General features: G+C 41.5%; 1 protein-coding gene across 2 annotated transcripts in view; it reads left to right on the top strand.

Moving 5' to 3' along the window:
• atp8a1 (ATPase phospholipid transporting 8A1) overlaps positions 1 to 25,386 on the top strand; it is a 158,743-nt gene that overhangs the window by 27,191 nt on the left and 106,166 nt on the right. For both annotated transcript variants that reach the window (XM_079509325.1, XM_079509326.1), the window contains exons 3-7: positions 7,227 to 7,326; positions 12,108 to 12,206; positions 19,865 to 19,910; positions 20,052 to 20,092; positions 23,538 to 23,611. In XM_079509325.1, coding sequence (XP_079365451.1) covers positions 7,227 to 7,326; positions 12,108 to 12,206; positions 19,865 to 19,910; positions 20,052 to 20,092; positions 23,538 to 23,611 — 360 coding nt within the window. The remainder of the gene's footprint in view (positions 1 to 7,226; positions 7,327 to 12,107; positions 12,207 to 19,864; positions 19,911 to 20,051; positions 20,093 to 23,537; positions 23,612 to 25,386) is intronic.

Here is a 25,386-nt window from a genome sequence, read left to right on the forward strand (position 1 = left end):
ACTGCACTTGTATAATATGGAATGGCAGCTCACATTTGACGATTTCATGATGAGAGAAGGGAGGAGGGCTGAAAACACATTGTCTGTCATGAACTATAATAACTGTAATCTATGCTTGTCTGAAGGAAGCCAAACAAAAATGTTTTATTCTTATGTACATGTACACAAGATGGAACACTAAAGTATCCTTCAACCTTAAATATCTAATATCTTAAATATACATACTGTACATATCTTGTGTAATAAAATAGCATTGAGTGTAATCCCATTCTTTTAAACTGAAAAGTACTATGTTTCAATTATTTAATTGTGTGCTCTGAAGATGATTGCTTGAGTGGAATGTTGCAGTTTTGAAAATGTAAAACCGTTTAAACCCCTCAACCTTCATTTTAATAGTGCATGCATGGGCGTCCAACTACTTACTATGCCAGTATCAATTGCAACCCACTGTACACACCCAAAAAGACTGAGCTTGGACATCGAATAAGGCGTGCTGAGTTTCACTCTTCTCAAATGCTCTACACTCATTGTCACACTAGTCAACAGCCAGTACGGGCAGCATTATAGTAAGGCACTCGCTAAATACTATGGGCCGCAGTGACCTTGTTTCTCTATTGTGTCTGAGGGATGCTGTTGATTCAGCTGTGCTGGTAGTCGGAGCACATCTGACCATACCGTAAATGTGGATCACGGTGAGATGCGCACAACTTGTCCCATGGCAATCAAGAGTCGCGGAGCTATAGAGACACTTACGGTATTGTCTTTTGCGTGTCCTTCAAATGCTGATGTTGCATTTCCTTATGTGATAGACAAGGGATAAGTGATACAATGGCAATCAAACGCACACGCAGCAAACCCCTGGGTGTTAATTTAACTAACACAGTTTCCTACTTATACCCAGCGTATATACTTTGCTGACCATTATGACCCAGGGATCTTTACTTAATTTTCCCCCTCTATGCTAAATCTCTCCCCCGAAAAATTTACCAGATGTGATGCAGTTGGTTAAATAACACTTGATTGCACTGTACACATGCAGATACACTCTGATACATTTTGTTCAGCCTTAGCCATGTTAATGACCGGTTTAGCTGGTTTCTTTGGGAAAGTTCCTCTGTCATTGTTTGTGCACACAATAGGAGTTTGCTAATGGTGAAGTCGAGATGTTATGATGTCATCATTCATGCCAGGTCAGGTACTGTTGGCCCTCTCATGGCTGTACATAAAATCCCCAAATAAATGTTTTACATTTGATCTCAAGACTATTGATCTATGGAGGAACGTAAAAACTGTCATGACTCATGCCAGGAATAGCCTTGACCTTTCCAAAAATATTACGTTGTCAAAGAAGGCTATGCAGGCTATACTGAATAGTGGAGCACTATCTAACATTGTCTCTCTTAACCTTCACTTTAATTCTGTGCTTTTGAAGGTTATTCCATTGTGTCTTTCACAAACTCACAATACTTGGTGAATGGCTGGCTGCTCGATGTTTTTGTTTTCACCTCATATCTATCAGGGCTGCACATCCACTTGGTATTTTTGTCAGCCAATCTTGATGTTGGCAAGCCTTGTTGTTTCCGTTTCACTGCTGTTGTCATTTTTCTACTTGTTTGTGCACATCCTGGTCGATGGCTCACCTGTGCTGAGTGAGGTCAAAGACTGAGCAGGTGATCAGAAACATTATAGAAACTGGACACTGGCGGCTGCAATTTTTCAGATTAAGTGTTTGTAACTGGCCTCTTTTATATATTTTTTACCTATAAGTATAAGAGCAACATTTTTTTTAAAGTTCAGATAGTGTGCAGGTTCTCTTTCTTTGATTTCACTATCAGAGATCCCCTTGTTTTTGTGGAATTCCTGACTTCAATATTAAACTTGCACTGTGAGAAAACATTTCATCTTATATTATATTCTCCACACTATCACCTATGTCGCCCTAACAATAATAATAATTTAATAATAATAAAATATATTGCAGCCTCAATACCAAATTATGGTTCTGTGAATGCTGTGCAGCCCTTGCGTGCATGGACACGAAGGGCAAAACGAAGAGAATATTCACTGTGACGTGAGGTCATGTACTCATTCTGCTGTGGCGTTGCGGATAGGAGGAATTAAAAGCTTCCATTCCAACCTCTCCATGGCTGTAACCTGAGCAGGGCTGGAAGCAGAACAGAGGGAGGAAGTGCACTCTTCGTGTCGTCTCAGTCCTCAGGCGACCGGGCAGGAACTGAAAGGCGATGAGGACCCGTAATCAGCCATTAAAAGGAGCATGAAAGCTTCTCTGTGTCTGCCTGGCCCCCGCGCAGATTGCGCTACGGTATAAGGATAACGGAAGATTAAGACATGACATGCTTTTCCGAGCTACCCCATGAGGTACAGAGGGGAGGATATAGCGAGGGAGGAAGATGAAGCGATAAGGAGAGAGGGAAGGGATGAGTTTAGACGTTATTGGAGGGGGAAAAGGCATCGGGGTAGCGATGCATACATTTAGACTAGACCTCTTATCAGTATTACAGCCTTAATACTAGTCCTTCACAGTGCAAAAGGTAGCATATGACACCAAAGCCTGAGGTACGGTTTGCGATAAACTATTGCATAAGAAAATGTTCCAGAACGACACCTGTTTCTTATTGTGTCTCACCACATGAAGGTCAATGTGTAAATACAGTGTAGACCAGGGTTGCCCAAAAGGTAGATCGTGATCTACCAGTAGACCACATGACATGCCCCTAAAATATACAATTTAAATAAATAAACTATTTTTGGCATCTGCCACTTGAATTACGGTGACTTCATTGGATTGATCATTGACCTAAAAAAAGGACAGCTCAAACACACAATGCAATCAGTAGTGCATTTGTCTAATTGTCTAAACTACTTTCAGCAATGGGATAATATATATTTTTGGTGGGTAGATCTGGTTGAGCTGGTCATTTTGAAAGTAGCTCTCAAGTCTAAAAAGTGTGGGTACTGAATCAAATCTGTGTATTATGTGTGTTCGGTGCATTTACACTTTTATCCCATTTAGACCAATTATAAAAACGCCTTCTAAATCCTGAGGTTTTCTGAAAAACTTCATATTATAATTTGTATTAAACTGTACTGTATATAGCAACACCTACACACAGAGGTGTTCTGGCTTGAAAGGTATAACAACGTATAGCGTAAATTTCCAAATAGTAGCCTGGCTGTTTAATACGCAAAATCAATTTGGACCCCGGGCATTTAAAACGAACCAGGCAGCTATTTGGTCCAGGATTTTATTTATTTTTGCACCGGGCTATTATTTGGTTACAGTTCAAATTAGGCTGAAGAAACTGCAAATAATAGCCCTGGTGGACCCAAATTAGGCTGAAAAAACATACAAATCTAATACGCAAAATGGTGTCAGACCCCTGGAAGATATTCGTTGGTAGGCGACGGGCGTATATGTTCGGTACGGCTACTATTTGGAAATAATAATAATAATAAAGCTTTATTTGTATAGCACCTTTTAAGAACCAGTCACAAAGTGCTTTAACAGAGAAACATATATAAAAACATAGCAAGGAGGCACACAATAGAATAAAATACATTGTCAAAAATGCACAAAATCACAACAACAGAAGAATTAAATAAAAAAATCACAAGGGTAGGGGGTTGAATGCAGCTTGGAATAGGTGTTCCAGCCAGGTCTAATGGGTTGTAGAATCGGCCTCGGGTCTAAATGAACAAAATGTGCATATCCAAACTTATGCGCAGAAAAAGACACTGTCTTGATTACGTTTTGGTATATATTATATATTTGGTATATATTATATATGCCTCTTCTAGTTAATTTGTCTTTATTTTGCATACAGTATGTACGTATATACAGGTACATCATCAAAAATCGTCCCACAAACAGCCAAAAGTTGCACTAAATGAGTGAAGAGGAGAGACTGGCTTGCAAGCTGGAGGGGGTGATAAACTACACTGGGAAAAGAAGTCCTTAAAGAGGCACTCGGCATAAAATCATGTTTTTGGAGTTTTTAACATCCTACTATAAATGCGCCACGTCTCTGCGTGTGTGCGTACGGTTGTAATGCACGTAACTCGAGAACTGTTTGCCCCACCGACTTCAAATTCAACACACGCGTTCCACACCCCCGCAGGGAGTGCAGTGCCCGGTATCAAGTCGGTCGGACCCACGGTTCTCCAGAACCACCACAAAAGGCTCTGGTCAGGCTCTGCTAGTGGGCCTAATCAGCCTAAATCCCCTCACCTGTGCAATTTCCAGCCTCTGCCTCAGCCAATTGATTGCCATGGTGGTTCCCAAGTTGCATCGTTCCCAAGTAGGCCGGTAGCTAACGGGCACATACAGGTCTAGTGTTTTTTAAGTTCCAACAATGAAAAAAATCCTGGTGGTTTTTGGCACTATGTTTTCTCTAAATGTATTTTTACCTCCAAACTGGCCTTAAGACCCACCCGATCTGTGAAAGCTGATGTGACAATCAATCAATCAACTTTATTTGTTCAGACTCGGGGTCCAATTAAAAACGGACAACATAAAATACTACATACAAACGGAACACCCCTATCCCATAACGGTATGCATGACATTCAGGTGAGGCACAACATCATCTGTCGCAGATTACTTTGGCGTGTGACATGTCAATCAAATCCTCTTCAAAGGCATGCATAATAAACACATGGCTTGCCTGAAAGTCTCTGCATATTCATAATGCATGGCTGTACTCTGCCTCTGATTGGACAACAGACCCACAAGACAGGACAACAGACCCACAAGACAGGACAACAGACCCACAAGACAGCAAGTGTAGGAAGTCAATAGAACAGACTGGCGCTGGAACAGACCTATATTTTCTGAGCGGTGCCTCCGCTCCATTACACAGCTACCGGTATGCTCGTAATGGAGTTTTGTATAAACCGAGCTGAGTTTTCCTTGCATGTTGATTCCAGGGGTGTGGCATATTGGCATATTCATGAAGAGTTGTGGCATAATTTATAGATCCTGGAATTGTTAATGAGGGCAAAGACAGAGCCAAGATCAAGGTGTTATAAAAGTCCTTTTTATAGATTTTATTTTCTTCTGGGTGGGTGAGGAAAAATACTTGACAGGGGCACTATTGATCAAACATTTACAAACAAGCAAGGTGTGAATTAGAACTTTAATTCCGTGTTAGTTGTTTTCTTAGCTTAATATAACCTATCCAATTTATACATTTACCACTGGTAGAAGCGAAAACAAAACCAAAAAGAGAACTCCATGCCAAGCGCCCTTCACTCTTAACATTAACATGTGTCTTCAGTATGCAGATCTGGTTTTGTTCAACCATATTGTAAATAATGCCTTCAGTTCCGTTTCATTTCACTCTACATTTTACATAATTATCAAGTCCTCAGTCCGACTGAGGCAGACCAAGTTATAGTAGTATAGTATATGAGCTCCTTTTTATGTTGTTGGATTATGTTGCATTGTACCAGAGTTACATTTTGTACCACTTTACAAAAAAATAAATACAAAAAAATCCATTTCATAGGAGAACCTATTCACGGCAAAATAACAAAAGGGTTTGAAAGAAAACCCACTCCTTAAGTGGATTTGAATGAAAGACTCGGTTGACTCTTAGATGTACTGTATGTGAGCAGCAAGGGTGGAAAACGCATGTTTATACGCACACAGAACTAGTGTGTGATTGTGCAATAATAATAAATAACAATAATTTTGTGAATGTACATTTGACATTCGTCTGAATTTACCCATGCAGCACATGTGTATTGTACAGTGTGCATGGGCACGCCTAGCAATGCCAGTGGCATGGCATAGATCATTCCATATATCTGCTCCCAAAGTGGCTGTTTGGCTGGCCCTTCAACACCGCTGTAAATCAGATTGCTGGAGATCTAAACACACACACACACACACACACACACACACACACACACACACACGCGTTCCTGGCACCCATTGCTCATTTCTGCCAGGGGCAATCTCCATCTGCCTTGCCAGCTCTGATGTGGCTCCTAATTATTCTTTATGGTCATTTAGTCTGCTGGCCCCACTGTTCATCAATGGCCGCATGCACGCACGCACACACGCATGCACGCACGCACGCACGCACGCACGCACACTATTACGTGTAATAATATTATATTATATTATTTCCCTAGCATCAATCAACCTCAGCCCTCACCACTACATTATCTAATCTCATACTTACCTCAGCTTCTGTTTGGAAGACTATACTCTGCTTTCTCTTCCTCTATTGAAGTGCAGAAACTAACTATACAAGTACAAGAACAAACATACAGCCTTCTCATCTCAAATTCCTTCCTCGGGGAAGGAAACTTCCTCCCGGAAGGGGAGGGCTGCTGACATTGATCAAAGTGTATTTGGACGGCTTTGGTAAACATACTACATACAAGGATTACCATGGCCTAAATAATGAGCTTCGTAGTAGATAATACTAGATACACATGGGTCTCTCTGTTCTTTTGCAAGTTTTATAATGGTTTCATACATTGTTTTAAGAGATTAATTCAAATGATTTCGTAGATGGTTGTCTGGGAAAACGGATCATCTGGTAGAAGAAGGATTGCTAACAACATCATGGTTGGCTGACAAAAATACCAAGTGGATGTGCAGATCAGTTTCACTGGCTGTTGAATATTTCATTTGTATGGGAAAGGACGAGAGGGAGAGTGCACCTTATTTGAAATATTAATGATGTTGGAGAGGTTTTAGGCACTCCTAAAACACGGCAAGGCACTGAAAGCAGCCTTATTTGTATCGCAAATTGAATACACGGCTAAAGTAGCCTTGCGTAACGATACTAATATCACTGCGTGGATATTGATCTCGTCCCTCTCAGTATTAGATTTTGTTTTGCAATGTCCCGCCCCATATTTGAATACTGGGCCCTGGTTGGTTATAGCCTGATTCCAGATTAATCTGCTTGACTTCACCCGTGAAGTCTTCCCACAATTGAGAGGGGCCAGACTTAATCTGCCTGGGGCAATATGCATTGCAACGGCAGATCAAGGCTGGCTATGCAAGGCTACGGCTAAAGTGCTTCGCAGAATAATACATTATTATAAAATATCTACAATTCAAAAAGTTTGACTGAGTGCAGACCAAACAAATAATAATGGTCAACTTATTTCATTTAACACATTTCTTGTTTTCTCTTTCTCATCCCCCCTCCATCACCTCGTTGACTGTCCTGTTGTGTCTCCAGCACTGCAAAGTACAACTGTCTCACCTTCCTTCCGCGGTTCCTCTACTCGCAGTTCAGAAGGGCAGCTAACTCCTTCTTTCTTTTCATTGCACTCCTGCAGGTAAGTGTCTGGTCTGTCTGTCTGTCTGTCTGTCTGTCTGTCTGTCTGTCTGTCTGTCTGTCTGTCTGTCTGTCTGTCTGTCTGTCGCATTGTTTTGGGGCGGTGTGAGTATGAAATGGCCCACGGCAATGGGGGAATGGATAAAAGGATGATAATTCCTTGTGTGATTTATACTCTTATTACCAGTTAATAAAAGGTTGTGTTTAGAAATGTAAGTGTTGGGAGTTCACTGGCCCTCATTCGCTTTGTAAGTCTTTTGTGAAGATGTAAAAACCTACCACCATATCCTAAATTGATATGACTAGATCGCTCGACCCTAGTCACCTATAGCAAGTGTATACACACACACACACACACACACACACACTAGGCTACACATTATGTAAACTGTTCAAAGCATATTTAGGCAAAATCTGTTGCAAAAGAAAAAAACAGCCAAGCGCGTCGGCATGAGGGAAAAAAATGAGGATACATTGGTGAAGGTGGGGAAGGGGGGTCGATGGTGACGTTATGACGTGCACTGTGAGTTTTGGTGTAGCTCTGAAGAATACACAAATGTAACCAAATGGACTCCTTGGAATGTAATTAACTATAAGCACTATTAAAGTAGATCTAAATCTTAAAAGTAATTTTCAGACTTTCAATTTAAGAGAAATTGGCGTACTCTATAGTGAGAGTTACATGAAACATTGCATTTCAATAAACCTCACTAGTAATGAGGAAGTCAGAATAAATAGAACATATTCGATTAGATATTATACACTAAGAGCTCTCACAGGTTCAAACCGGATGAAACACAGGGAAAAGAGACTCTCCATTGTGTTTCCGTCAGACACAGATGCACTTGTTTTCTTTATATTGCGAGGGAAGCCAGGCTGTAACTTAAATTAAATTTCTTGTTTTGCTATAACTTTAGGTTACTGTCGGCTACACCGGCTAGTAATTCATTTTCAATGAGAGGTCTGCGTTTTTTTTGGTATGCGCAGAGAAGTTGAGGGGCGACAACACAAGCATATTTATACGTGGGCACGGTCCTGTGAAATTGTTGCACGCGTGCTCATTACGTACACACGCCAAAGACTGACTAGAGTTTTTTTATACAAGATTTTTTTTTTATGCTTGCGTTGTCGCGACCCTCATGAGCAGACCTAAAGCAGACCTGCTGTTGATCCGGGCGACAACGTCTGCGTCACACGCTGCCCATCTGAAAAGACCATTAGCTTACTTGATTTTATGGCACTTGTGCTCTTAATGGTTTGAGAGTTTAAGTAAACTGCTCAAAGTCAAGCTGCAGACTGCACATCATAGATTCATCAGGGTCATTCATACTACGCTCTCAGTCACACATACTGTAGGCAGGAACCAATGCAAAGAACTCAACTGGCTTACAGTAGAATCTACGGTCACACTTTTTTTGTTTTTGTTATACTCATGTTAAGGAGGCACACAATATATTGACACGACCCAACATAGCAAATGTGTGTCTTTTAATTCAAAAGGTTTGTTGGTAATCAATCTTTTACATAGTATATATACCGTAGGCTACAGTACTCGAATAGATGCTTATCAATGTAAGTAAGATCTTGGATACAGCAATTAAATGAAAAATAATAACTTCTTTCAAAATGTCAATCAAGTCCACAATCACAACACCAGAGGGAGCTCCACAAATCACGTTCAACCCAGATTTGGCACGAACAAGGGTTAAAATTCCTTCTCCTGCTATTCCATCAAAATGTGGAATGTCATAACGAAGTGTGAATCCCTCCTCTCTTTGTAAACCGCTCTAAAGGAGCACTTACAGGTGGCTGTAGTTAGGAACTGGCACCAGTAAAAGGTCAATTGATTTGTGGGTTTTATTGCAATCAAAATAAACAAAATAAATAAGCTAATTTACAGACCAACAGCTAAAAGAACGCAAGCTTGATTTGTCCAAATCCAGCCTCATGGGGATATAGCCATCCTCATGGGGATATAGCCAGCCTCATGGGGATATAGCCAGCCTCATGGGGAGATAGCCAGCCTCATGGGGATCTAGCCAGCCTCATGGGGATCTAGCCAGCCTCATGGGGATCTAGCCAGCCTCATGGGGATCTAGCCAGCCTCATGGGGAGATAGCCAGCCTCATGGGGAGATAGCCAGCCTCATGGGGAGATAGCCAGCCTCATGGGGATATAGCCAGCCTCATGGGGATATAGCCAGCCTCATGGGGAGATAGCCAGCCTCATGGGGATATAGCCAGCCTCATGAGGATATAGACATATAGCCAGCCTCATGGGGATATAGCCAGCCTCATGGGATATAGCCAGCCTCATGGGGATATAGCCAGCCTCATGGGGAGGATATAGCCAGCCTGCGTGCATCAGCTAAAATGTGGATCTTTTACAATATACGTACATTTGTTCAAATAACTATCTGTAAATATATGGTCCATATATGGCTCCAAATTTGCAGGCTGGCTCGTTGTGTTTCTGATTTGCACATTGCAATGCGCATGGTCCATAAATAATGGTTCTCAATAGCAGCTCATGTATTTTCAAGGCCTATGATGTGTGGTAGGCTATAATGCGTGATGAGGCTGCAGTCAATTCACGTTGCCTCTGGAAAGGAACATACATTGCATGTATTATTCATCCCAAGCACATATACAGTATGTATTATAGCTCTGTGAGGGCGTCAGGGTGTTATTAAATTCCAGACATGTGACCTTTTGGAAATTGTGTTTTGTCTTTGGAAAGCCATGACAAACAATACAAAAGGAAGAAAGGCCATCTCACAAAAACAGATGGCCCAGTGAGATGGTACTTTTAGTACAGATGAAGAAGAGACTGGGCTTTGGCAAAATACTATAGATTCACTTAATAAATTAAAAACATTTCTCTCATTGTCAATTTTGACCCGACTGCCCTATACTGTATGTCCCTGCTCTGGATCTCCATTAACACTCGTACCACATAAGTACCACATAAACTGCAATGTTATTGGCTACTGTCTCCAGACGCTTTGATAATTCTGTTTAAGAACACTTAATCTTCACCCACGAATCACAACTTCATGACCTACAGTAGAGGAGCCCAAAATGAGCTTGCACCCCAGGTGTCCCCAGCTCCAGGGAGTGCAGCCGGCTCTGCTCAGACTCTTGTCTTCACCTAGATTTTGTGCTGACTGAATAATGAGAGCTGTGGGGACGGGCGGGGCCGGATTCAACGACCTTGGAGCTGTGTCTTTGAAGAGCAGCTGGTGTGAATCTTCATTACCTGCCCTGTCGATGTTGCAACCTTGAACAAAACGTCTTCCCTAATGAGGAAGAAAGAGAGCTCTGTTTACCAGAGTTTTCTTCTAGCAATGCTAAAGTCGTGGGTGTCTTGTCAATGCCTCGCTTGTTGACTGTCCTTCTGGCCTGCCTTTAGTTTTGAAGATTTAATACTCAAATGATTAAATATTCAGTTAATTTCTACAGTTATTATTTCCAATAGAAAGTATTATTGGCATGTGGGTATGTTAATAATACCAACCCTACTGTTAGTTTATATACATATATTATATATTCCCTAATATTTTATTATATTGTAAATGTTGAACCAATGAAAAGTATTAACAAGAGCTGGATAAATAAATAAATATTTTTCCATTTCCTGGAAAAGTAATGGCTTCCGACGTAGGCTGCAAGGTTTCCACCTGACAGTGACGATGGGCTATTCTTCCTTTGGCTTTTCCCTGCGTGTGTCACCACGCTTCGACATCTATAACCTCCATCTCGCCATCATGAGTGGATGACATTCTGTGTACTTAGAGGATGACACTCTGCCCCACCCCGCCTGCTGTTGAAGGAGCGATGGATATGCTTTATTTCACCTCCTCAGTCCATAGCGATGTCAACCTAATGCTTAATGGCCCCACTCATACTATAGCCTGCACCTGTGACCCCGCCCTGACAAATGTCCTGACAAACTCAAGGAGAGCCCTGTGACATGTGTGTGTGCGTGCGCAGACATACCATGTACAGTAAAATGGTTTATGTGCAGTAAGTGTCCTTGTGTGTTGGAATATGTCATTCCATGCCATGTTGGTATGTGAAAGAAGAAGGCGTGTGACGTGTATGACAATGTGTGTGTCTGTGTGTACAGTTTGGGTTATGTATTATATTATGTTTGCTGTATTATGTATTAAGTGTGATTGCCCGTTTTCCTGTGTGTGTGTGCATGGGAAAACAGGCATACATTTCTGATCTTCTGCTACATTTTATGAACCATCCAGAACTTTTTGCCGGTATGTCACATTGCAACATTGTACATGTTGGTATAAAGCTTTTTGAAACATATTTTGTGTACGTTTTGGGACAATTAGAACTTGCATTTTCCCCAAAACTATTTAGTTTGCAAAAAAAGCTTCAGATTTCAAATGTTTTTAAACGTTAAACTATTTGTGCTTCCGTATGTTGACGAGCTTTATGGAGATGCTGATTTTTTTTTAAATTTAATTTTTTCAGCAGGACTTGGCACCTGCCCACAGTGCCGAAACTACTAGTAATTGGCTTACTGACTTTGATTGATTGATTGAATACTTTACTAGTACAGTCAAACACTTGGTCTAAAAGGATAGCACAAAAAAAAGTCTTGTTTCCATTCGGGTCCTCTGTTTTTTCCTGAACTGGCAGTCGACCTTGAATTTGTTAATAATGTTTATTGGTCTCTAAAGCACTTTGTGACAAACTTGCAGTAAACGTCAATGCTATCAGTGATTTCGACTTAACCTGATGTTCTTCACCGTTTCCCCACCAGCAAATCCCTGACGTGTCACCCACCGGTCGATGGACCACCCTGGTACCTCTGCTCTTCATCCTCGTGGTGGCCGCGGTCAAGGAGTTCATTGAAGATCTGGTGAGAAACGTTGTTACTACTACTTAAATTCTTACATGGCACTCCATAGAGTCCTGTAATGGCCGCGATATTTTGCGGCGTTTATCTCCGAATTGAGGCGCAGATGAGGTGATATGAGGTGAGGCATGATATTAGAAGGTCAATAAAAGATTATCGTGTTTCATGATAGTTTCATGCTAGATCGACCTACGGAAACAGCGTCAGTTAATACTTCCGGTTCAACAACCGCGTCATAGGGTCCTCCATCTGTAGTTCTTTTCAGTTTTTGCCTGGCAAGGGTAAAAGGGACGCCCAAGTATCGCCTGGCTTTAAAAGTTTTAAAATGAACATCCAAGATTGGAGGGTGAGTGGCTTTTTTGCTTTTTTTTGCATCCAGGTTTCTCAGTCTCCTCTGAGTGTTTCCAACTGTGTCCCTGTAGAGCAGAGAGAAGACAGTGATGCTTACCCAACCACAATCCCCTGACACACGCGCGCGCATGCACAATACTGGACCTCAGACATAGACAGGGAAACACTTGCGCACACACACCAAGGATACACCCGTACGTGGAGGTACACCTGCAGAGATGCACGTAGAGATGGACACAGACAGGCACATTCAGACAGACTGTACTGCAGACACCGAGACGAACACACATGCACGTACACACACACTCTCACATTCACTCCAGAGGCCACAGCTGTATGCTATGAACTCGGACTACTCATTGAGTCAGTTAACATTACATGATAAAACGGAATAAGTTAGTTACAGCAATATATCTCCTTTGCCCGCTAAAGTTTGTCAGTACCAAGTGAGAGGATGTTGCATTATGCTGTATTGCAGTGACCCTGCAATGCGATCCTTCTACCCTGGTCTCAGTGGACAGTTACTCTATACCATTAGCTCGTATCTAGTGCTGAGGTGCCCAGCGCAGCACTTTTCTCCTGGCCTCTCGTGAAAAACATGGGCAGGGAGCAATTGATGACTGTCCTTATTGAAGGTCACCTGCTGCACAACATGTATTTTCTACCACTGCTCTCTGTCCCTCCCGGGTCGACATGCCAGGGCAGCATCGACCTCTTGAGCTTCATGAATGATGCATTGTGCGTTCAAACTGTAGATCGCATACCGGTACTCCTGCTGTTAGCCTACACAGTATGCTCTGTGGAAAGAGACGCCAGAAAATCTATTCCGAGCTGTTTTAATTTTTAAGTTGTAGTTATTCTATTCCTTTGAATTTAGTCTTAATCCAGGACAAATCTGGTATGCCATGCAAGTTACAACGCACTTATGTAATTGTCCAAAACTAAATGAGCTTTACTCTGAAGATTCAAACTTAAACAGCAATCGTCTTTCTGTAGATTTTGGGTGGGAAAAGCAATGTAGTTCAAATCAATTCAATTCAAATGTTACGTCATTGTCGTCGACATCAGTTAAGGAGACCATGAGGCAGACCCTAATTTGAAACTTTGCAGACGGGTCACTCATCACTTCAATATATCTGCTTCTGCAGACATAAGACACTGCACTGTCTCATGTCCAAGCGATCTAATTAGAGTGGGGACGAATCAGTCATGTGAGCTTACTGTTTTTACCACCGTCACGCTACAGTTGGGTGCCACCGATATTGTCCCTTATCATTTGACCCATTTAGGCCTGACCTCAACATTTTAAAAAATCCTTCTAAATCCTCCAGTTTTCTGAAATAAATATTTTCACGATTTTTCAGAAATAGCAGACCTACAAGCTCGTAGCGCGTCACTCGGTGGCGCGCTATGAGCTTGTAGATCTGCTATTTTTCAATAGCTAAATTATAACAATGTTTAAAACACCAAAAGGGGTTCCCGCCCAAAATGGGTTAACTGTCCTTTTGCGCAGATCACGCAAACCTCAGCAAAAAGAAAAGGACAATATCGATGGCCTCCAACTGTATGTTTTTTTTTTAAAATAAAAGGCCGTTTAGTGGGTTAATCCAGGGAGCACTGCAGACTTCTTTCTCTGGTTGAAGTCTGCAGAGACGACCTCATACTGCAGTATCTACACATAACCTCAGCCTGCCTCTCTGCCTCCACCGTACTGTGCTTACCTACATAATTTACATAATACTCCTTCTTCATGAAATCATAGATAGAGAATAATAGTGTGTGAGAGGGGCAGAGAGCTTGGAAGTAAATGTGTGTTGGGCAGGGGCAGAGGAAAGAGAACAGAGTTAGAGAGAGAGACGGCAAAAAGAACAACGTGAAATCTAAAAATAGAGAGGTAGAAAACGTGAGGGGTGGGTGGGGCGAGTGTATGAAAGAATACAGCCAGAGAGAAAGATGGGGACAACGTGAAATTGTCTGAAGAGGTGGAGCACACGAGTCGCTATAGCACGGATGAAGTAAATAAGGCATCAGCTCATGCTTTTCAGTGGAATGTCTGAGTTTATTTTGAGAAAACAATTAGATGACGGAGGTTGGGTTGAAGACGGAAACGGCAGAGCTTTCTTTGCCACCGGTTATGATTTCTACTTCAGACCACCTGAGTCAGATCTTGCCATTTTTAATGATGCCCTTTATCACACGCTTGAAATGATTTCTAAAGAGCGGAAAAGGTGTGTATTATTAGGAGACTTTAATGTAAACCTTCTCAACAGTAAACAGTCAGCTACTGTAGATTTTCTTAATTTATTTATTCTACTTATTTGTATCCTTCAATTCTCAGACCATCCAGAATAACTACTTCATCAGCCACACTTATTGATAATATTTTAATTAACTTTTTGAACCTTGAAATTACTTCTGGCCTCTTGTTAAATGATATTTCAGATCATCTCCCGGTTTTCCAATTAATTCATATTAATGATAATGCACTTAGTAATAACTTGGTACAAGAGGAAATTAAATATCGTAAATATTCCAAAAGGAATGTAGAATTCTTCATATCTTCTATAAAGTGTGTTTCATGGGATGGTGTTTTAGGGCTGCAAGATGTGGAGAAAGCTTACCAGTTGTTCTTAATGCTTTTTAATCCTGTCTTTGAGAAATGCTTCCCAATGATAACTTCTACAAAAGAGAAAAAAGCTCCTAAAGCAAACCTTTGGTTCACCACAGAATTAAGAAAACATTCTCTTCTAAAAAAGAAACTATATAAAAAATCTATCCTAAGTCCCACGCCTCTTAATGTGGACACTTATAAGAAATGCAAAAATGCTTTCACTCAATCTGTAAGGAATGCAAAAAAGAAATATTTCTCAGACAAATTCATCCATGCATCTAATGACACTAAGTCCACGTGGAGTGTCATTAATCAATTGCTACAACGCAAAAAACAACAATTAATTGTTCCAGTTGAGGTACTAGGAAATGAAGGTTCTCCTCTCAATCAGGGAGAGATTGCAAATGGTTTAAATGATTTCTTTGTCAATATTGGCCTCTCGCTGGCAGCAAACATAAATGATTCTGATGAAATACCAGCTAGTCTGATTAAGGGTCAGTTTTCTCCACTCTGCAGTTTTGAGCCCCCCAGTATTGCTGAAGTGAGAAGCATTGTCTTAAACTTAAAGAATTCTGCTGAAGGGCATGATGGGTTCAGAAGTAGTTTCATCAAAGAAATAATTGATTTTATTATTCAACCTTTAACTCATATTTTTGGTTTATCTTTACAATCTGGTGTCGTTCCGCATGAACTCAAAATAGCAAAAGTTGTGCCGCTACATAAATCAGGAGATTCAAATAATTTTAGCAATTATCGTCCTATATCAATTCTTCCCTGCTTTTCAAAGATTTTGGAAAAACTTATCTATTCCAGAATTTCAGCCCACTTACTTCAGAACAACATCCTCTATTGCCACCAATATGGATTTCGCAAGAAATACTCAACTGAACAAGCTCTGTTACAGCTTGCAAACAATATCTCTTCTGCTCTAGAAGATGAGAAATTTGTTCTTGGGGTTTTCTTGGATTTAACCAAAGCTTTCGATACTGTAAATCATAAAATTCTTGTTTCTAAACTTAATAGATATGGCCTTCAGGATGTTGCTCTCAAGTGGTTTTCTAATTATCTAGAAGACAGAGACCAATATGTATGTATCAATGGTTGCATATCTGCAAAGTTGAAAATCTCAGTCGGGGTGCCACAGGGCTCCATACTTGGTCCTTTATTATTTTTGATTTATATTAATGATTTAACCATGAACTGCAATAAGTTTCTTCCTATTTTATTTGCAGATGATACCAATCTCATTGCCTCACACAGGGATTTAAATACTCTCGTTAAATATGTTAATGATGAATTGTTGGATGTTTTCAAATGGTTTCAATTGAATAAGCTTACTCTCAATATAAAAAAATGCAACTTCATGATTTTTAGCAATATTAACAAAACATTTCCCAAAGAAAAACCTAAAATTGTAATCAATGGCTCTGAAATTTACCAGGTTCCACATACTAAATTCTTGGGTGTCATTATAGACGAACATTTAAATTGGAAACAACATATTGATTCTGTATGTATGAAGTCTATGAAGATGCTTGGTATATTGAGAAAAATCTGCCCTTTTGTTCTTCCTTCATGTCACTTAACACTCTATTATAGCTTAATTTTCCCTCATATTAATTACTGTAATATTGTCTGGGCTGCTACATATTCAACACATCTCTCTAAATTACTGATCATTCAAAAAAGGTTTCTGAGAATGATTTCACATTCAAATCGGTATGAGCCGTCTGCCCCGCTCTTTATCAAATATTCACTATTACCCATTGACAAAGTAAACGTTTTTCAGACCTGTTTATTTATGTTTAAATTCAAAAAATGCATACAAGACATTCCCTCTTCTTTTCACAATTTTTTCCGTGTTACTTCTGACATTCACTCCTACCCCACAAGGCAAAGAGATGATTTTGAATTACCTTTTTGTCGTACTTCAAAACATCAATCTTTCATCAAATTTAGAGGCCCTCATCTTTGGAATTCCCTAGATGCTTCACTTAAATCCTCATTATCCCTGTCAATATTCAAAAAACATCTAAAGAAATATCTTATGTCTTCCTCTCTGTAGATTACATGATTTACTTTTATGTGTTATATTTTCTTTTGTATGTTTGTTGTTTTGTTTATTTCCCTTTTTTGTGCAGTCTGTTGTTTTTTATTTCTTTATTGCACATCTGCCCCCCTTTGCCAAACCTCTTAGACTTTTGTATTGTTCTTAATTGAACTTTTAATCTGTTTTAAATCAATTGACCTCATACAGGAAAGGATTCCAAATAAGCCAGCTGGCTTCTTCCTTTCCTTGCATTGTATTTTTGTTTTTTGATATGTATTGTCTATCTTTTGTACTACATGCTAAATAAATAAACCTAAACCTAAAGGAGAATTCCTCAGATAGATTGAGCAGCTGCCTTTAGTTGAGCTTAGCTGAACCGACACTCTGCCTTATGTTTGGTTTATGTTAGGTTTTTCAAGTACATTAGGGGCCATGTTCACATTCACAGAAAGCGTTTTATGAGCAACGGAGCGTTTATTGATGCCTGCAACATTCAAACCTATCAACTGTACTGTGCTTGAACCATATAGTTCTAATATAGCTAGAGAGCGGATGAGGAGCGACATAGCCCCCCGCTAGCCCTCCGCTATTCATTCATCTTAGTGGCGTTTTGAAGGACCCGTAAGACTGACAAAGTAGTAGTAGTACCCCTCGAGTGTTTATATGATTGGTTGGCCCCTATGATAGTACCCCTCGCCTCGCGCTGTTCTTGTGGTACCACTACGTCACGTCCTACGTCACAAATTAATTCTGGGCCCAGCAGCGCGCTCTCTTGCTCTAAAAGCTCTAAAAGCTGCCATATCTGTGCGGCACCCGAGCTGCTATTTTGAAAGAAATCCCAGCGCTGATTGTGTTAACCATTCAACGTCAGGTCGTAAATTACTGGATCGTCAGACATAACCAGGAAGATCACATTTGACACTGATGAGCACCGCTCCTCTCCAAAAGTGAAACAATTTTCTGCTTGAAGCTTGCAGGGCACGCTGCCAATAAATGCTGCATGCAACGGGCGCTGAAGCATGATGCTTGCCATTGGAAAGAGGCCCAGCAAGCCAAACGACGTCATGATGATGTTATGAAGACATCCTCCGGTGGTGATCAGGACGTTCAGGACTAGGCCAGATCCCAGCCCATATGGGGATGATCTTTACGTTATTTCCAGGACGTCTTCACCAGTTGAAATAATATAGCTTATTCTGGGCCAGATCTGACTAGTTATGACTTAAGTTGATCTGGCCTCGATCGAACTCTCTCTGGACGTCCGTCTTAGTGGGCAGATCTTTTGTTGGCTGAAATCAGGTGATATTCTAGGCCAGATCTGAGTAGTGTTGGTTTGGCTTGATCTGGCCCCGATCTAGACGTCACTAATTTGTCCAGGTCCTGACCTTGCTTGCTAGGGGACTGCTCCAGCTTGCCTTTACCATAGCAGTAAGCAGTGCATGGCAGAAAGGCACACGCAGCTCAAAAAACCCTTTCTGTGAAGTGTGAACATGGCCCCTTACACAAGTACTGTACATTTTTGAGTATCTCTACTTTTTTTAAGTATTTGGTTTTTGGAATCTTATGACTTTCACTTCAATACATTTCAAAGACAAATATTGTACTTTTGACTACATTTCTAGGAAGGTACTCCTGGGACCCAAACTTACAAATCCAGAGACATGCTGCAGTGCAATGTTTAAAAGGGCAGTGTGGTTATGGCCATGTCTGTAAAGGTTAGACGAGGCTCGTGTTAGGAAAGTTGCAGATTTGAATCTTGAGTATGGTACAAAACTGTTTCACAGTGGTGTTTTATTGAACAACCGTAGATGGGCAGGTACCCTCACAAAGAACATGCAGTAATCCTGGTCTCTAAACTACCTCCCCCTGGCCAGCCAGGGCGCCTGATGGAGGGGAAAGGAACTGGTTGGAATAACGTGTTCCTTCCACACGCTACGTCCAACCAGGGAAACTCCCCCTGTCAGGTGTAAAGGAGCGACTTGGACACTCATGCATGAAGGAAGCATGAGTTCAAGTCCGTTGCTCTCCCCAGGTTGGCGGAGGGTGTGTAGAGCCCAGGATCACATTAGATAATAACACAGGGGTGAAAAATTAGTTACAAAATCGTGGGATAAAAAACAAAACAAAAACAAAGAACAACCGTAGATGTGTGTACAGTATGTTATGCACACTTCCCAGGTGTGAGTGCAACAGGCGATGCTAAAAAAGAGCATGATTGCACAGCATAGATATTCCCTCGGTAAAAGGTTTAAAATTGGCAGAGTGTTGAGACACTGCTATTCGCTTCACAGTGCATACTGTTTCAAACTTCAGTATCGGATCTAAAGCTAAAAGCTCTTAAGCCAGTGAGATCATGAATGGAGTTATGGATGGTGCTGTATCTGTCAAAAGGCAGTTGACCAGCTTTACCTCAGAGCCCTCAGTTCAAAGGTGGTTGTTGAAATCCAGGACAGAGTTTGTTCTTGTCTAGTGAGCTTTTGTTCCTCCTTGTTCGTGCATCGATTCTTTAATCAGGCATGGTATGTCTCCAGGGTTATGAATGAGGATGTTACTCTGCCTATTGGCTGCCCGCTTACTTAATTAGTATTAATGTGTTTCAGGATGGAATGTGTCTATGATGAATATTGTCCCCTTTTTGTTTCCTTACAGAAACGTCACAACGCTGACAATGTCGTCAACAAAAAGAAATGTCAAGGTAGGGGAAATTACCTGCAAAATACTGTATACTGTATAAATTGTTGGGATAGCATATGTAGGCTAAACAAAGAAAATGATCGACAATCTCTTTTTTTTAAACTCTCTCCCCTCTCATCACCTCTCTCTCTGTTCGTCGCAGTATTAAGAAATGGTGCCTGGGAGATTGTTCACTGGGAAAAGGTATGTTCCAACACTGTCGTTATATGAAATGTAAACCACGACATTAGAGAGGGTCTTTAGCAGCTGCTGTCATCGTCAGCTATAGCGTTCTGCTAATCTAGAATGCAGGACAGATTCTACCACTTTCATCATACCACACACACACACACACACACACACACACACACACACACACACACACACACACACACACACACACACACACACACACACACACACACACACACACACACTCTTCCCCATCAGCATCCAGCCACTAATTAGGGTAATCCTGAAGGCCTGAAGACACAGGGCAATGTACATAGTAAAATCCTCCGTGTTCATTTAACACTTGGATAGTAATAATTTGCACACTTAATTGAGTTAAATTAACACCGAGGATGTAGCTGTGTTCCTACAACAAGAAACACCCAGTCAAGTGCATGTAGCCTTAGCATGTTTAAATAAACATCAAAACATGATTTATGCACTTAGCTGATGGACTAATTTAGAACTACTGTACTAGAACAAGGAGTATCATTCCAAGCAACAGAAGAATGGAGAACTAGAGAACCAAGATGATTCTTAATTTGTACTTTTAGAGAGTTGCCCTGTGTGAGGGATCAGAGTCCGATCATCGGACTACTACTAGATATTCCTAGACGCACAAAACCTTTTCTCTAAATAACCATTTTAAATGTTCTCATGGCTGAGATTACAGGTTCCTTTCTCTTCAGGGAATTTGTGTATGGTCAGGTGCAGTAAAAAAGGGACATGAAGATACAGTACATAATGTTTTAGATATACAGTACATTTAAAAGTTATAAAAGGAGATGCAAGACGGAAGATATAAAAATGGATTTATATTACATTTGGTGGCTGCAGATATTGTTGCGTTAGTGAAGTGTCAGTATAAAAATCACACCCGTGTGAACTGAGTGGTGTAAGGTTTTATATAGCATGATCAGCTGTGGTCTGACGTAATGTCTGACGTAATGAAATCACACCCGGGTGAACTGAGTGACCACTTTCCTAGATCTAGGCTATAACACAAAGAAATCACCTGGATGTGATTTCACAACTGGCTTTTTTTGCGCAGAGAAAATGACCACGGTTGCTACGGTCATCCAGTTCACCCGGGTGTGATTTAATTACGTCAGAAATTATTTTGAACATAGCAACCATGGTCATTTTTTTATGCACACAAAAGCCAGTTGTAGGAGTGGTTTACACCACTCAAAAAATACTGTATTGCCATTTTAAAATTGTGATACTGGTGATTGCATTTTTTTTGCCATTTCAGTGATGAGCAATCTTCTCTGGCGTAGCAAGGTCTGAATAATGAATATGTTTTACAGCTTGAGTTCATACATATTGTACAAGCTACTTTCTCTCTCTGATTTGGGCTAGGTCTCCACTGACTACCTCTTTTACTTGTTAACTTTTTTTAAAGTTGATGTCAAAAGCAGGGGTGAGCGCTGTCGGTAGGGCTAGCCAGTTCACCACCCTCAAACTTGAGGGGTGAGCGCTGTCGGTAGGGCTATCCAGTTCACCACCCTCAAACTGGAGGGGTGAGCGCTGTCGGTAGGGCTATCCAGTTCACCACCCTCAAACTGGAGGGGTGAGCGCTGTCGGTAGGGCTATCCAGTTCACCACCCTCAAACTGGAGGGGTGAGCGCTGTCGGTAGGGCTATCCAGTTCACCACCCTCAAACTGGAGGGGTGAGCGCTGTCGGTAGGGCTATCCAGTTCACCACCCTCAAACTGGAGGGTTGAGCGCTGTCTGTAGGGCTATCCAGTTCACCACCCTCAAACTGGAGGGGTGAGCGCTGTCGGTAGGGCTATCCAGTTCACCACCCTCAAACTGGAGGGGTGAGCGCTGTCGGTAGGGCTATCCAGTTCACCACCCTCAAACTGGAGGGGTGAGCGCTGTCGGTAGGGCTATCCAGTTCACCACCCTCAAACTGGAGGGGTGAGCGCTGTCGGTAGGGCTATCCAGTTCACCACCCTCAAACTGGAGGGGTGAGCGCTGTCGGTAGGGCTATCCAGTTCACCACCCTCAAACTGGAGGGGTGAGCGCTGTCGGTAGGGCTATCCAGTTCACCACCCTCAAACTGGAGGGGTGAGCGCTGTCGGTAGGGCTATCCAGTTCACCACCCTGTCGGTAGGGCTATCCAGTTCACCACCCTGTCGGTAGGGCTATCCAGTTCACCACCCTGTCGGTAGGGCTATCCAGTTCACCACCCTGTCGGTAGGGCTATCCAGTTCACCACCCTGTCGGTAGGGCTATCCAGTTCACCACCCTGTCGGTAGGGCTATCCAGTTCACCACCCTCAAACTGGACCGTCTCGAACGAAGGAATGGAGCAGCTTTTATTTATACTGCCTGGTGTCTCGCTGTGGTCATGGCCTTGATTCATGTACATAGATATATAAAAATGCTTCAATATGTTTTCTCATATCTCACATTTCTAGTCTCAGGTTTCTCCTCATGTTCTGTCTACAAACAACGTGCAGTACACCAATAACATCTATTTTTCACAGCTTGTGGTGAGCGATATTATTAAAGTAAGTGGGAGTGATTTTGTCATCCTAGACGGTATAAAGGGTCCCAACCCGCACCTCCCCAACCAGATCCTGGGGATCCTCTCCCCTCATTTCTCCTCCCTCTCCCTCTTGCGACGCACAGCTCACACTAAAGACGTGACGGTTTGGATCGATGGAGAGACACACGATGCTTTTACTCATCATTTGAAGTGTTGCTCTGTGCAGAACCATCAAGATGGAGTTGAATCCATTGTTTATTTGTTAAAACGGTCAACTCCTTTTGTGGAGGTGACTGGAATGAGGTTTTGGGTTCAGATTTATCAAACGTGTTCACGTCAACCTCTCTTCTCATTCAACTTTTCAAAAGCCATTTGGAACACTTCTTCCTGCTCTGTGTACATAATAATATGTATCTCATGCCAGAGGAAATATTATTTCCTCTGGCATGAGAGGGTTTATTTACGTAATCTTTTCCCCTAGAAACAATCTTACTGAATTGTACTCCACAATCGCATTAATTAACAAATATATCTATCTATTGCTGCTGAATTAATTTAATTATGGCATTACTTTCTAGTCCCATAAATTTTGGTTTCATATTGCCTACGTCTGGGGAGTCAGCATTTCTCATGATTACTCGGTCAGAATGGAGCTTTTGAAAAGCAGAACGACAAGGAGACGTCCAGCCTTGCCTTAATTTATGCAGGGCTGATCATTCTTGTGCTCCTCACTTATTTTACCTTACAATTGAAACAATTGTCTCTCTTAACTCCTTTTGTTTGGTGTTTGTCTGCCCCCCCTTATTTCTTTTTTCCCCCTTTCTCCTCTACACCCCTATTTTGTTTTCTCTCCCCCACACACCCCTACATGCGACCTGCTCTCTCTCCCTCGCCCCCTGCTGGTGTGTGGTGGTAACATCAGCTGGGCGTTGGTGAGGTAGTCAGAGCGGCCAATGGGGACCACCTCCCGGCTGACCTCGCCATTCTATCTTCCAGGTCAGAAAACCAATCACACTGCAGAGAAATTATGAATATGTGTGGTATAGATTGGATATGTGTGTAGTGCACTAATACGTAGGTTTACTTATGATCCTAGAATACTATTTATATGCATTACCTTGTGTTGTCATTGCTTATTGTAAATCACTCTGGATTAAGAGCGTCTGGTAAATGCCTAAATTGTAAAACGTAGGCTTTATATTATACTTTATAAACCTTTACTCACATACTTGAATACATTCACACCTGTCCTGGCAGCTGCCTAATTTGAGCTCCACACAGGAACAATTAAGGGGTTAACTTGCCTTGTCCTTAAAGGGCACTATGACTTAACTGTAGAGCAAAGGAAGTGTGTTGTTTGTCTATCACATTCGCTAATGATATTTTGCCCAGACGGTCTTGTTGTCTACTATTTGTCCTCTGTATACTTTTACACTGAGTAGGACTAGACGTTTAGCTCAGACAAGGCCAGGACCCTTTCTCTTTCTGCTGACACCAGTGATAAATATTTAATTTTCCACTCTTGGAGGGAGGATGGGGCCTCTCATTACGTCTGCCAACTCCAGATATTGAGCTGCCTGGCTGGGGTCAACACAATGCCAGATTCCTCTCTCCCTTGTCTTTTCCTCTCTATTGTGGTGCCGTTGACCACTCTGGCACAGTTACTTTCACATCGTCTTATATTTTATAATAGATTTTAACGCTCAATCGAAGGAATTACATACGGCGTAGAGTGAATAGAGTATATTTAAGATGGCATGTTCATATTTTTGAGGCAGACTCTTAAAAGGATCCCTGGCTAATTAGACAAATATGCCTTGGCTTAAAACATTATACTAAAAAAATACACCTTAAATATTTTATTTCTTTCATAAATAGACAATCTTTCACTCAATAGGAACTGCTCCTGTTGCTCCATATGGAATGCATATGCTGATAAAACAACGTAATACTTCCTATGGTTAATACAAGCATCAAAACAATATTTAAAATATTTTTTATTAGCACGTGCATTCCATACATTCCATAGGGCTGGACATATGACATCATCAACTTGCGACGGGAGCATCCTATTGAGTGAAAGATTCTCTTTTTAATCAAAGAAATATAATATTTCAGGTGTTTTTATTTTTGAATTTTAGTTATAGATGGCAAGTAGAATGTTTTAAGGCATATTTGTCTTATTAGCCAGGGATCCTTTTCAGTTTGGGTGGGAGTGCATTTTCATCGTTCTTGCCTTTGCATGGCTGTTACTGTTCCCTGCATGTAGAAGGTTCCTTTTTCATGTGACAACCTGCTTGCAGCCAAATGCATCTAGCGAGTTGTAGCCAATTCAACTGTGAAGCCGTAGATACTATGGATCTGCCATGTGAATGGTCTAACTGAAAGTTGAAGCACAATGCCATTATTTATATGGGGACAGTGTTATAATTCTACACCGTTTCTAGAATGTTTAATTCCCAGCTTTCACAACAGAGCACAGCTCCTGTCCATGAACCAAATGAGCTCTCATTGGGCTGCTACCAATATATTGAAAAGGCTCTTTGATTTTGGTTAATGGGCTCTAGTGCTCGGGGCCCTGTTTGATTCCCCCCCCCCCCCCCCCCCCCTTCTCTGTATTTGGACCAGCACAGCATGCTTAAATCGCTCTTATTAAAAGAGCAGCTAACCAGCGACCCGGCTCACCTGCAACTCTCTGTCCCCATGCCCGCCTTTGCCCGGTGTCTCTCCCCATGCCCGGTGTCTGTCACAAGCACATTTGTCTGCTCTAA

This window comes from Electrona antarctica (assembly GCF_951216825.1).
Source record: "Electrona antarctica genome assembly, chromosome: 1".
Classification (NCBI taxonomy): Eukaryota; Metazoa; Chordata; class Actinopteri; order Myctophiformes; family Myctophidae; genus Electrona; species Electrona antarctica.